Genomic DNA, 13,684 nt, shown 5'->3' with positions numbered 1-13,684 from the left:
ATCCAAAATCTCTCTTGAGTATGTCCAGATTTCCCACAGTGGTCACAACTGAATCTATCCTTGTCATTCCCTTGGGGTGGAACCTGGACTCTTCTTCCAACAACTGACATAATGTAGGAATACACGAAAAAGTGGGGATGATACCCAAACCCAACAGGGAGTACACAATCAACCCAAATAGAGACAATTCTTCTCAGGAAAGACTTCTCTAAATAACCCTTGTCGATTAACTGATCCTAGACAGGCTGAAGAAACATACTTACAAGATGGGGATAACACCCAAAGTCAAATGGAAGTATATTCTCAACCCAAGTACACAGTTCCACTTCAGAAAAAAAAAATTCCTGCAAGGAAAAACAAGCTCCAAATGTGAAGAACTCCACTCAAATAGACCCTTCAAAGGGTAACAACATCTTAAGACAACTCAAGGATCCATATGAGACATTCCACACCATTTCATAACTGGAAATCATCATATTTTGCATTCCAAATGGGGAGTACACTCTACCCCGAGAAACAAACCAGCTAACAAATGAACAGCAATTTCTTGAAGATAACCAAGTAAAAGACACCTTCTACACCTTAGCTTCATTCCATAACAACTAATAATACTCAAACAATGTCACTCTTCAAACAACAGCAACTATTCACTAAACCAAAGTCATTTTAGATGAAACAAGGAGGCAAACCAGAATCTGGCGGTACCTGTGAAGCTGGAAGAGAATAAGTTGTACTCCCAAACCAACCATCTCACCAACCGAGTCCATAGTTCGAGAACTCGCGAGATCTTGCCGAGTTTCTCGGTTTTTCGAAATCCCGAGACGAGACTGCCTACGAGTCTCAAAATGTCAATATCTCGCCGAGATCTCGGTTTGACATAGGACAATGCCGATATAGGTCCTTTATATGAATGCCAGATCTCAAGATCTTGCTGGAAATTCTTGGTATACAAACACCTATCTATGCCAGGAACCAAGACAGACAAGACAAACACTTATTTATACCTAATATCATTTAAATGGTTTTGTATTTGTATTTCATTTACTTAAGATATTATTCTTAAATAAGCAAATACCCCCCTATTTGAATCCAATAAAAATAGTTAAAAAATCAAATTCCAAAAGGAAAAAAAGTCAACCCCCCAGTTCAAGAACAAAAACTGGATTTTCCGCGGTAGGTGCAATTTTCAACTTTCTAATGCTGGGGTTTTTCTCAAATCTAAAAATTCCATAAATCTTAATATGGTAAAACATTGCTAAAAACAAAAAATGCGGTAAAATATTCATTTGTTTTGATGTCCAAAAATATATTTTCATTCAAAGCGATTTTGACAGCATTCTCGCATACCGAATTAAGTTTGACCGGTACATAACTCCTTCAATATAAATCAGATTTAAGCAATCTTGGACTTGTTGGAAAGCTTTCAAAACAAAGCTTTCCAACAAGTCCAAGATTGCTAAAATCTGATTTATATTGAAAGAGTTATGTACCGGTCAAACTTAATTCGGTGTTGCACACTTATTTATGAATAATATCTTAAGTAAATACAAAAGCATTTACTTAAATGATATTAGGCATAAATAAGTGTGTTTGTCCTGTGTCTGTCCTGTGTCTATCCTGGTTTCTAGCTGTTGGTTGAACCGTGGGTCAGAGAGAGGAAATAAAATAATGGAATGACTTGTATTAATGATACAAAGGCCCCTAATAGAGGGGAAGTTACAAATAATCGAAGCTAGGCGATGTGGGACTAAAACCCACATAGCCGACATAAGCTAATAACACTTAATAACATAAAAATACCCCCAAAAGGACCAGAATACCTCCACGGTATTCTGGAGTACATATATTCTAACACTCCCCCTCACGCTGGATTATACAAATATGAAAGAAGGAAGATCCAGCATGGACTAAAGAACAAAAACTCTCTCCATAACAATGCTAACACTCCCCCTCAAGTTGGCGCATACAAGGTACTAATGCCCAACTTGAATAAAATGGGAAAAAATAAGTTGTAGCAGAATCCAGCTCCAAAATGAATGCAGCTCCCAAATAGACCTTCAAGAACTTAAAAAAAATAGACCTTCAAACTTGGACAGACTTGATCAGCAAAAAAGGCATCTCTCACCAATCTTTGTCCAATAATGAATCTCTGAATTATAATCTTAAAGATAAGTAACTAGGGTAGCCGGCAAATGAGTCAAGCAGCAGTAAAGATCAAGCAGCGGAAAAAAACAACCAAACTGTAGGATCTCATATGGGCGGGCAATAACCAAACATCTTCAAAACTTTAAGGCAAACTCCCCCTTATGACAAACTTTAACCCAATAACAAAGTAGATACCCATTGGCAATGGTGAAACCTCTGACCTTCTATGTTTTGCACCAAGTGTCCCTGCATGTTCTGCTCTCTGCAATGGCTGCAGGTATACTGTGTATAATCCCCCCCTCACGTGTAGTGCACGTGGACATAAGAGAGATGATTTGAGAGATAGGGCAAAACATAACATTCCAAAATTTTTCAATGACTGCCAAGTGGAACGGAAAAAGAAGAAATGGTAAAGAAGAGAATACCATTAACTTCCAAGGTGGTTATGGGGAATGCCAAAGGTATGTTTTGGGAGGTGGTAAAGTAAAACCAGCAGTGGGATAATGAAGTAGGAGTAAATGATGCAACATATAAAGTTCCAACCATCTTCCATCGACCAACCAAACACTTTTGATGGAAACCCTTGCAGGGGAGAAACTCCTAACTCCAATATTCAAATCTGAAAGGTATACAGATCTGATTTGAAGTAAGGAAATGCTCTATTCTTCAAGGCTCGATCAATCTTCAAACAAGGAGGAACAATTGTGCGAAAAACTCCAAGGTATAAACTCCCACATGCTAAACAGTACTAACGAAGATATCTGGACAGCAATGGATTGAAGAGCTTCAACATAAACTGGATCAAATCTGAATTAGTAACAATGCTAGGATTGAAGCTCCAGAGTGAGCCGGATATAAATCAGAAAAACTCCACATAACTGAATAGGTTCGTAGGTGCGACCAATAATCGTGGAACACACTGTAGTAATCCCAAATAAGCTGATCTCCAGGGTAGCAAATGCGAGTCTTCCATAACGAAAGAAATTCGATCTCTAATAAGAGGAAACTCAGTCACAATCATAGGGCAGCAGTATTCCACATGAAGGCGGCAGTAACACATCAACCAGTCATGCTTACAGAAGCCAATCAATAACACCAGCCAAGTAGGTAGTGAAGCTTAAAATAACCAGCAAAATAAGATAAATAACCAGACAAATCCATAGGCAGTTGAAGACTTGAAGCAGCCAGCCATAGAGGAATAAGTTAGAGAAATCGGTTGAAAATTGAAGTAACCAAGCCAACAGAATGAACTGTAATTTTTACAAAAAAACTGATGTAAGATGCTGAATAATGGGCTGAATACTCCTCTGATGTTTATAAAACTCTCCTAAAAAAATCAGCAATAGTGGACTGCCCTAACCCTTAGATCGATTATAGCCAAGGTTTTGTAAAAAACCCTGAAAGTGAATATCGATTGTAGGGAAGGGGGCTTCAACAAAAGTGAGGATGACTTGTCAAAGGAGCTGGCTTATTGTAATACATGCTGATCACAACTACTGAAATGGATCTCCAGTTCGAATGACCAATCTCCTTGGTAATTGAGACTGGATCTTTATGTAGGAGAAATACCAAAAAATCTTTGAAAAGGAGGGCAGCAGCTATCTTGTGCAGTAGACCTTCTTCAAGCCATAAATAGTTGAAGTAGAATGTCCTTGATGGTAGAAACATCAACAAAAAACTCCAATAGCAGCAAACAACCCTAACCCTAAAATTGATATTTGTTCAAAACCCTGAAAAGAAGGATCGATTGGGGTTAGGGGTCTTCAAACACTTGGAAAGAGGCTGAAACTGAGGTCGAGTGATCCTTGTAGGTGGAGTAAGCATCCCTCCAAAAGGCAGCAAAAATTGAAGCCTGTAACCCTAATGTCGATTTGAGTCAGGGTTTTAACAGGTAACCAAAAATAGCAGGTTGAGAAGGTTTTGCTGTAGGTACAAATCCAGCCATCAGATAGTGACCAAACTGAGGTCGATTAGGGCTTGGATTAGTTGGGAATTATCCCTGAAATATTGGCTGCATCTGACAAGGGAAACCCCAAAATCGATTGGAGTCAGGGTTTTGAAAAACCCTGACAAGGTGAAATTGATTTGGGGATTTAGGCTGGAAAACAAATAATAAAAGATGGAGATAAAGAAAAAGGGAAGTTAGGTTTAGGAATAGGGTAGAATATGGCTGGAAAAAGGCTGCATAGGGTGTTCCTAAATTAGAGGATCAAGTTCATAGAGATCTGATCTCAAAGAAGGGAAACTCCAAATCGCAGATGAGGCTCCAGCAAGTTTTTTTTTAATAAAAACAATAGAAGAGAAGGGGGGCAGCAACTAAATTATCGATATTATGTTTACCTCATTAGTGCTGCCCCTTTTGTTGGGCTGAAAAGAAGAAGAACAGGAGCAGGAGAAAACCGAGAAAAGGGAGAAGAAGGGAAAGATCGATTGGAGGAGAAGAAGGGAGAAATAGGGTTTTTTTTCTCTCTAACCTAGATCAGACCAGCTCTGATACCATGTTGGTTGAACCGTGGGTCAGAGAGAGGGAATAAAATAATGGAATGACTTGTATTAATGATAGAAAGGCCCCTCTATTATAGGGAAGTTACAAATAATAGAAGCTAGGCGATGTGGGACTAAAACCCACATAGCCGACATAAGCTAATAACACTTAATAACATAAAAATACCCCCAAAAGGACCAGAATACCCCCACGGTATTCTGGAGTACATATATTCTAACACTAGCATAAGTAAGTGTCTGTCCTGCTTTCCCACTAACTGAAACTCGTATTTGGACTTTATTTTTGCAAAATCTGATAGTGCTGTTGTGTTTAAATGGCCTAAAATAGGCTGAATACCAAGTTTCAGACCCAAACTAGGTCTAAAACCCACCGAGATGAGGTTTCGAGTCGAGAAAAAAAAAAGTGCACCAACTCAGCGAGATCTCGACTCGACTCGGTTTTTCAAGGGTCCGAGTTGGCACCGAGACCCTAGTTTTTGAACCTTGACCGATTCCCTAGGGGTTTGAAACCGAACCCACCCCTGGACGATTCTAGCAAGAAAGGTCTCATTCCAAAAGATGTTGTGATGAGGGAGAATCGAAAGCAAGAGTGGAGGTGCTGGCAGTAACTCTGCTGGAACTTCTAGGGCTTCATTCGACCTCTACAGCCCTTAAACTCTCTCCATTAGGACTTGTTTTGGAGAATAGAACTCTATTGAATCTTCTATGTAATGTATCTTACATAGTATAGCCTCTAGTGGAACCCTCTACCTTTCTAGGGAGGGGTTCCAAAGAGAGGTGTAGAAAAAAAATGGGCTTAGTCAACTCTCAAACCAGCTCTAATACCAAGTTAGAAACTATGTATGGATATATTCTAGTAGGGAACAAGGAGTATTAGCTAAGAAGAGAGGAAGGAAGAAGTAGAGAGATGGAAGAAATCATGGTGTGTAGGTGATGTGCTACTCTCACCTATTTGATTCATTAATAATATCCTTGTAATTATATATGCCTCCCTAGGGAGGTAAAAGGTAAAAAGTAACAAAAGATAAAATTACAACTCAACATGACTTACAATAAACTAGGATTAAAGTACCCCTAAGGCCCCTAATACATAACTAACAAGAGTATGTTTTGAAGTCTTAGAAATGAAAATTTTGCTCCTACGACGTTTTAAGAAATGGTTAAGTGATTCTAACCTGAGTAGCTTTAATGTTACAGCGTGGAGTTTCCTTCAAACATTCTAAGGAGGGAACCGAGAGCTCAGCCTTCTGGTTTGCACTTGGAGGGAAGCAAAATTACACAAGCAAAAAAGTAACACAAGAGACTGTCAGGGATCCGCACATGTACACTTTCTCATTCAATAATGGTCAGTGCTTGTTCTCCATATGCTCGTCTCTTTTTATATGCCTTAGTTAATATTTGATATAACTCATTTTCTGATAGTTTGAATCTTCTGGATGAAGCTAATCATTTCTTTTTTCTCTTTTTTTGGTTGATGGCTTCTATTGCCTTGCTGATCTACCAGGAAAGTTTGAGGTGCGCCTCTAAACTTCATGTCTAAGCAATTATTATGTTTTCATCAAGTATTAATGGATTTCTATGTATTCTATTTTTATTCAATGTAGGTCTCCGAACTTTACAACTTCTCTCAAGATGATCTTTTGACTGAGGATATGCTGATACTCGACACACATGCTGAGGTCTTTGTTTGGGTTGGCCAGTGTGTGGATTTGAAAGAAAAGCAAATGGCTTTTGAATTTGGTCAGGTATTATTGCTCAGAGAGAAATTTTTGCTTTTCCACTTGTTGCTTCCTTTTATTTTATGCATCTCATGCGGTAAGGAACTGTTGCAGAAATACATAGAGATGGGCAGAAATCTGGAAGGGTTATCTCCCGATGTACCACTGTACAAGATCACAGAAGGGAATGAGCCATGCTTCTTCACTACATACTTTGTGTGGGATTCCTCAAAAGCCAGTGTATGTGACTATGTGCTGTACTTAAGCAACTTTAATGTTCTGCTTTATCTTGAAGTCTTTCTGGTCAGCAACTTCAACTTTTCTTTTTTTCAACTGGAGCTGAAAATAGTGTGGAAAAAGTAAAGGTACAGCATAGGCAAAGTAGAGCACACAGTCGAGAAACAGAATTATCTTCATAGACACTTAATATGATCCAAAATATAGACCATTGCCATAGGAAACAGACTGTTGATGGTAGATTCCATGATCTAACACCTCATGTTTTAGGGTTATTTTTGTATCTTCCTAGATAGATTTTCTATGGAAGTATTAGTCTTGCAAAAGATATCCATTTGGAAGATGGCTGAAGTGGCATAAAGCTCTGGGAGTTTGCTCTTCACTTTATAGACTTGTTCTTGCAAGAAATCCTCCTACTGACTGCTTTGAACTCAAATCAAGAAATAGTCCCTTGTTTTTCTTTTGTGTAATCTCGAATAAAATCAGAGGCTGCCAAATGTGCAGAGGGCTATTGAAATGCTTATGAGGTGTGCTTATGTCCTTGAATGAAAAATATGCATGAATAATTAAGTTTTTATTCAAAAGGAAATTTTTGTCAAGGTCCTATGACTCTTCAAAGGTGCAGTTGCACCTTGGTTGATACCAGACTATAGATTTAAGGAACATACTTAATTACTGCTCCAAGTGTAATTGTGTTTCCTAGTTTTGATTCGTAGTAGGATTAGGAATCTTCTATGTAATTCTGATTTCATATAAATAAAGGCATTGGGGGGGGCGGATGATGCAGATCCAAGCACCTGCAAGAACAAGAGGAAGAAGAAGAAGGCCTAAGATTAGGGCCTAGTAGTATTTGGAGCCTTAGCTTATTACTTAGTTTATTCAGCTTTAGTTTTCCCATACTTAGTTTATTTTTCAAGTTTAAATGTAACTTAAATTGAGACGGTTCAGCCTTGATTCAATTTAAGTGAATTAATCCTATTGGCTATTAGGTTCTTATTTCTTATTGGTAGATTAGGACAATTTTTAGTTTTTTTTTTTTGTTTTAAATTAAGTTTCTCACTCCTTCCATGATTTAGGTGAGGGAAATGTTTAGATTGTATTAGAATTTGGGCCTATGGTCATATTATAAATATTAAAATCATGGAAGGCTCCCCCATAGTTCAAATTAAAAATTCTCATTTATGTTTGCATGCCATTGCTGCTGCCCTGCTCCTTTGTGAGTGTACCTTGTGGATCTCAAGGTGAAGGGATTGGTGGACCTCCAATCGACTCCTTGCATCTGTTAAGATCGGGAGGCCCTCTTCTCTGCTATCAAGCTGCTTCAATCTGCTTCAAGTTACTGTTATTGGATCCCTGCAAATCCAGTAAGTTAATTTAATTTTCCGGCAACTATCCTTCTCCTAATCCTCCAACCTAAGCCCACATTCCCCCACTCAATCCCCACTAAACCCTAGCTCCATTAAACCCTAGAATTCCTGTCCAGCACTGTTCCTCCATCAGAATTCATCCAACTTTTAGTCATAGCATCCCTGCATCCGTCCCTACTCTCGATCCAGGTTGCTGCCCCATCCTCCCATCAAAAACCCTAATTCCCTTCAACCCTACTAAAACCCAAAACCCTAAAATACTGCCTAGACCTATCTAGCCATCCAAACCCATCCATACTACAGCCGAACCTCCCCCTCACTGCCCTGAACACTCGACCAGAAGCCCTACCTTGAATTCCCATCCTAAACCCTAATTTCATCCCTTTTCCTATTTCCCAAAACCCGAAACCCTGACCCTAATTTTCTGAATTTTATTTTTTTTAATTAAACATCATTCAAACCTTCACTGTTAGCTTCCCCTAGGCCTGCCTAACTATACTAAATAAAACCCAACCATTACCCTAAACCTAACCCTAATTCTGACCTAATTTCCCAATTCTGCCCCAATCGGCCGGCAGAGTGTGAGATCCTGAATTACCTGGCGCCTAGTAGACCCTTGTCTATCTAGGACTACATTAGGGGACTGCTAGTTCGATCCAACATCTCTAGTCAGTCCCCCTTTCCCTCCTTCATCTCTTTTCTTTCCTATCACTCTCGGTTCTCTGGTTTCACCATTCTAGCATTGTCACATGGTATCAGTGCATTGATATCAACAATTAGGACAAGCTTTCGCTGCTGGTTTGAGAGTCTTCCAGGTGTTTCAAGCTTTTCTGATCACCAGTATGTGGTTGATTTTTCCCTAGTTGATGATCTCATAACAATAAACTAGGGCATATTATTCATCTTATTACATCTATATGGAGCACAGCAATGAGACTGCAATACTTGCAGATTCAAGTTTCTAGAAAATATCTGAGGTTAGCAATTTCTTTCTGCTCAGCCATCCAATATGATTGGATTTTTCAAGATCATTACTCCATATAAAAGGTACACTCGATCCAAAGATTGGATCCTTCTACTGGTTGATTATTCCATTCTACTTCTACTGCTGGTGTATGCTATGTCTGAGCTTTTTCTTGTTGCTGATTATTGATGTTGGATTACCTACTTGATCGATACAAGACTTTAGGGTTTGATCCCTTTATACCAGTACCTTGTTCAATCTCTTTTAGGGTTTATCCCTTCTTTTGTGGCTTATTGTTGCTGCTGCCTTACCTACCTGATCGATACAAGATTTTAGGTTTGATCCCTTTCTACCAGCACCTTGTTTGATCTCAATATTGGGTCTATTAGACCTACTTTATTTTGAAGATTGGAATTACCCTAAAATTAGAGTTTTTTTTCTTGCCTATTCTACATCTTCCGGACTTGATTTTATTGGTTTTTTTGATCTGTTGCTTCAATGGCTGATCTTAAACCACCTATGGACAATGTCCAAATTCATATTTACTACTATCAAACTCTCCGGAATTTCCAACTATCTCTTATGGGCTCAGGCCGTATTGACATACATTCATGCCAAAGGAAAGAAGTATATTACTGTTGAATAATGTAAACCAGAATACCATGGGTGTATTCTGGTCTTTTTGGGGTTTTATTATATGTTTTGTGTATTGCTTAGCTAAGTCGGCTAAGCTAGGGGTTTTTTGGGCATTAGGATGTAATCCTTAATGCTACTAATATATGGCTTGCTTGATCACATTGATCATTCAAGCATTCTCCTAATTTTCTGTTTTGTTAACATGGCATGAGAGCCAACTTCTCTGATCTAGGTTTTCAAAACCCCATCCCCTCCATCGATTTTCTTTTCCACCCTCTTCCACTCGATCTTCTCCTTTTCTCTTCCTTTTTTCTTTGGTTCTCTTCCATCACTAGGGCAGCACTAATGAGGTGATCGTACGATCTAGATGCTGCCCTCAATCTTACCTCTTCAACAGATGATTTAATCACATATCAAGTTCAATAGCTGCTGCCTGTGTCTCTGCGATTTTTTGAAATTCTCTCCTTCTTGAAGATTGAGCTCTTTTTCCTATTGGAAGCTGATTTTCCCTATTGGAGATCCATCATAGCAGTTTTGGACAGCAACTATCACAGATTTTTCAAGTTATTCGAAGCCCATACCAATTATCGATCTCTCTTCAGGGTTTTGAAAAACCCTAACTCTTATCGATTTTTGGTTTTTCTCTTCTCTGCTTGGCTGATCTTTGGAGATCTTATTCACACTACTTCAAGGATCAATCGACACTGTTGGTGCTCCCTTCTACTGAAGTTTTTTCAGATTTCCAGCCTTCCACAACCTTGGATCGAATTCTGCCTAGATCGATCATGTTTTGCTGGTTTTTTTGGCTCTCGGCTGGTGCATTGTTTATGATATATGGCTGCTATGGATGGGTCTGATATTACATCTGCTACTTCTGATGTTGAAGGACATAATAAGCCTGAATATCTTCCTTATGCTTCAGCTATTAAGCTTGATGGGACAAATTATCTGATGTGGTCCCATTCTACTTACTTAACTATTGTTGGCCGTGGCCTTACTGGGCTTCTCCTTGGCACTTCTGCTGCACCCTCTGAACCTGGTCCTCTTCTTGCTCCATGGAAGTCTAATGATGCTATGGTTATGGCATATTTGATACACTCTATGCAGCCTTACCTCTCCAGCAATTATCTGTTATTGGAAACTGCCCATCACATATGGAGTGCTGCCAAGGAGACCTATGGACAGGTAGGGAACGATGCTCAAGTGTATGAAATTCAAAAGAAAATTCATGACACTACACAGAAGGAGCTACCCGTCTCTAAACACTATGCTGCCCTTAAAGGTCTTTGGCAGCAACTAGATCACTACTCTGCTTTTCAGCCTTCCACTCCTACAGATATTGCAGCCTATAAGAAACATGTGGACAAAATTCGGGTCTATGACTTTCTGGGAGGTCTGAGCATTGAGTATGATCCCATTCATCAGCAAGTTCTTAGTAGGGTTCCTTTCCCTACCCTGGAGCAATCTTTTGCCTTGGTTCATACTGAGGAATCTCGTAAAGCTGCCATGCTTCATCAGTCTCTTGTTGATTGGTCTGTCCTACAGGCTGGTTCTGCCCCTGCTACTCCTACTGATGCTTCTCCCACTGCTATTACTTCCACCAAGGAACCTGTTAAGTGTGAGCACTGCAATAAACTTTATCATACTAAGGCTAATTGCTGGAAATTACATGGGAAGCCTGCTGATTTTGAGGCCAAACGTGGTCGTACTAAAACTAAAAACAAAGCTAATCAAACTGAAAGTGTAGCTCCAGCCCCCACTGTTGACAATGGTCTTTCCCAGGAGGAATTACAGGCTTTCAGGCGTATGTTACAGTCTTCCGCTGCCTCTACTACATCTCTTCCTGCCAGTTACTCTTCTCCATCAGGTTCCCACTTTGCCCGTTCAGGTATTTTCTTTGCTGGTCATTGTGTATTGATTGTCTCCACTCCATGGATCATAGACTCCAGTGCCACTAACTACATGACAGGTTTCTCTAGCCTTTTCCATACTTATTCCCCTATTTCTGGCAAGGATAAGGTGAAAGTTGTTGATGGCTCCCTCTCATCTGTTTCTGGGAAAGGATCCATTAGTTGCTTCCCTTCTCTTACCTTGTCTTCCGTTTTGCATATACCGAATTTCACTACTAATCTCCTTTCTTTTAGTAATCTTACCAAAGATTTGAATTGCAAAGTGATTTTTTTCCCACTCATTGTGTTTTTCAGGAACTGGACTCGGGGAAGACGATTGGATTGGGTAAAGTACATGGTGGATTGTACTTGCTTGATGATGGCCAACTTCCTCCACGGGCATTGCCTTCCCAGTTATGTCAGCCTTCATCTTTCTCTTCTGAACTCCACCAGTGGCATTCTAGATTAGGACACCCCCCTTTAGGAACTTTATCCCATTTATTTCCAGCTTTGGTTAACAGTTGTAATAAGGAAGATTTTTTTTGTGAAGCTTGTGTTTTGGCCAAACATACACATTCAAACTATCCTATTACTAATAAAAGATGTTCTTCCCTATTTCAATTGGTTCATTCAAATGTGTGGGGTCCTAGTCGTAAAGTATCTCTTTCTGGTCATCGGTGGTTTGTTACATTCATTGATTGTTATTTTTGATCTACTTGGGTCCTTGCCTTCTTTAACTACTCGCTCAAAGGACTACCTGATGCATACATAGAATGAAGTTTTTTCCTGTTTTCAACATTTTCACAAAATTGTTCTGACTCAATTTAATGTCACTCTCAACATCTTGAGAAGTGACAATGGGACAGAGTATATGGAAGGTCAGTTCTAAAAATACCTTGTTGCCCATGGAATCTTACATCAGACCAGTTGTGTTGATACTCCAACCCAGAATGGTGTGGCTGAGAGAAAAAATCGCCATCTCTTGGAGGTGGCTAGAGCACTTATGTTTGCTCACAATGTTTCCTCATTTTATTGGAGTGATGCTATCCTTACTGCAGCCTATTTAATTAATAGGCTGCCTTCCCAGGTTCTTGACTCCAAGTCTCCTATTGAGCTCTTACACGGCTCTACTACTTTCATTGTTCCCCCTAGGGTTTTTGGCTGTATTTGTTATACTAGGGATACTAGATCCCCTAGTAAACTTGAGCCCCATGGTCTCCGCTGCATTTTTTTGGGATATTCTGCCACCCAAAAGGGTTACAAGTGTTATTATCCTCCTGCCCATCGTACCCTGGTCAATATGGATGTTGTCTTTCATGAGCATCTCTTATATTATTCGTCCCCACCTCTTCAGGGGGAGAGTGGTAGTGAAGATGTGTTGACCATAGAACCTCCCTTCCATATGTTCACAATGAGTCTATTCCTGTTCCTCCTACTCCTAGTCCTCCCTCTACCTCAGAGGGAGAGATTCCTATACAGCTGGAAACCATTACAGATAATGTTGACATTCCTATTCAAGGGGAGGTAACTCCAGTCCAGAAAACCATTAATGAATTTCAGAAGAGGATTAATGATTATAATGTGCAGACTTATACAAGGAAACATAAGCAACTTCAATGCACTGCAGTACCAGTACCGATTTAGTTGCCGAACTTGGATCCAGAACCTACTTCTCCACCTAGTAATACTTCTTCTCTTGATCTACCTATTGCTGTTCGCAAAGGTATCAAGGCTTGCACTAAGCACCCTATATCCCATGTTGTTTCCTATGACTCCCTTTCTCTATCTTTTCTTGCTTTTGCTTCTTCCCTTTCTTCTGTTCGTATTCCTAACAATTGGCAAGAAGCTCGATCAGATGGAAAGTGGAAGGCAACAATGAAGGAAGAAATGGAAGCCCTGAAAAAAAATGACACTTGGGATCTTGTGATTCTTCCACTAGGGAAAAGGACTGTTGGATGCAAGTGGGTGTTTGTGGTGAAACAAAAGGTGGATGGCACTGTGGATAGATATAAGGCACGACTTGTAGCAAAAGGGTTTACTCAGACATATGGGATTGATTACCAGGAAACTTTTTCCCCTGTTGCAAAGCTGAATACTATCCGAGTTTTGCTATCTTGTGCAATCAATCTTGGATGGGATTTACAACAGCTGGATGTGAAGAATACTTTTCTCAATGGAAAACTTAATGAGGAGGTATACATGGACATGCCACCAAGGTTCTCT

At 39.6% G+C, this 13,684-nt stretch overlaps 2 protein-coding genes across 3 annotated transcripts in view; one reads left to right on the top strand and one right to left on the bottom strand.

Moving 5' to 3' along the window:
- Nucleotides 1–6,815, top strand: part of LOC122642902 (villin-2-like) — a 92,502-nt gene extending 85,687 nt beyond the window's left edge. Inside the window, exons 16-19 of one of the 2 annotated variants that reach the window (XM_043836519.1) lie at nt 5,848–5,995; nt 6,155–6,165; nt 6,255–6,395; nt 6,483–6,815. In XM_043836519.1, coding sequence (XP_043692454.1) covers nt 5,848–5,995; nt 6,155–6,165; nt 6,255–6,395; nt 6,483–6,731 — 549 coding nt within the window. In that variant the 3' untranslated portion in view covers nt 6,732–6,815. Of the gene's footprint in view, nt 1–5,847; nt 5,996–6,153; nt 6,166–6,254; nt 6,396–6,482 lie in introns of both variants that reach the window. The other variant, XM_043836520.1, reaches the window with a different exon arrangement.
- Nucleotides 6,816–13,600: 6,785 nt separating this feature from the next.
- The window catches only part of LOC122642345 (pentatricopeptide repeat-containing protein At3g16610-like), a 1,603-nt gene continuing 1,519 nt past the window's right edge, over nt 13,601–13,684 (bottom strand). The window contains exon 2 of the mRNA XM_043835781.1: nt 13,601–13,609. Within this exon, the coding sequence (XP_043691716.1) occupies nt 13,601–13,609 (9 nt within the window). The remainder of the gene's footprint in view (nt 13,610–13,684) is intronic.

Source organism: Telopea speciosissima, chromosome 10 (genome assembly GCF_018873765.1).
Source record: "Telopea speciosissima isolate NSW1024214 ecotype Mountain lineage chromosome 10, Tspe_v1, whole genome shotgun sequence".
NCBI classification, from domain to species: Eukaryota; Viridiplantae; Streptophyta; class Magnoliopsida; order Proteales; family Proteaceae; genus Telopea; species Telopea speciosissima.
This window is presented reverse-complemented; position numbering and strand designations above follow the sequence as displayed.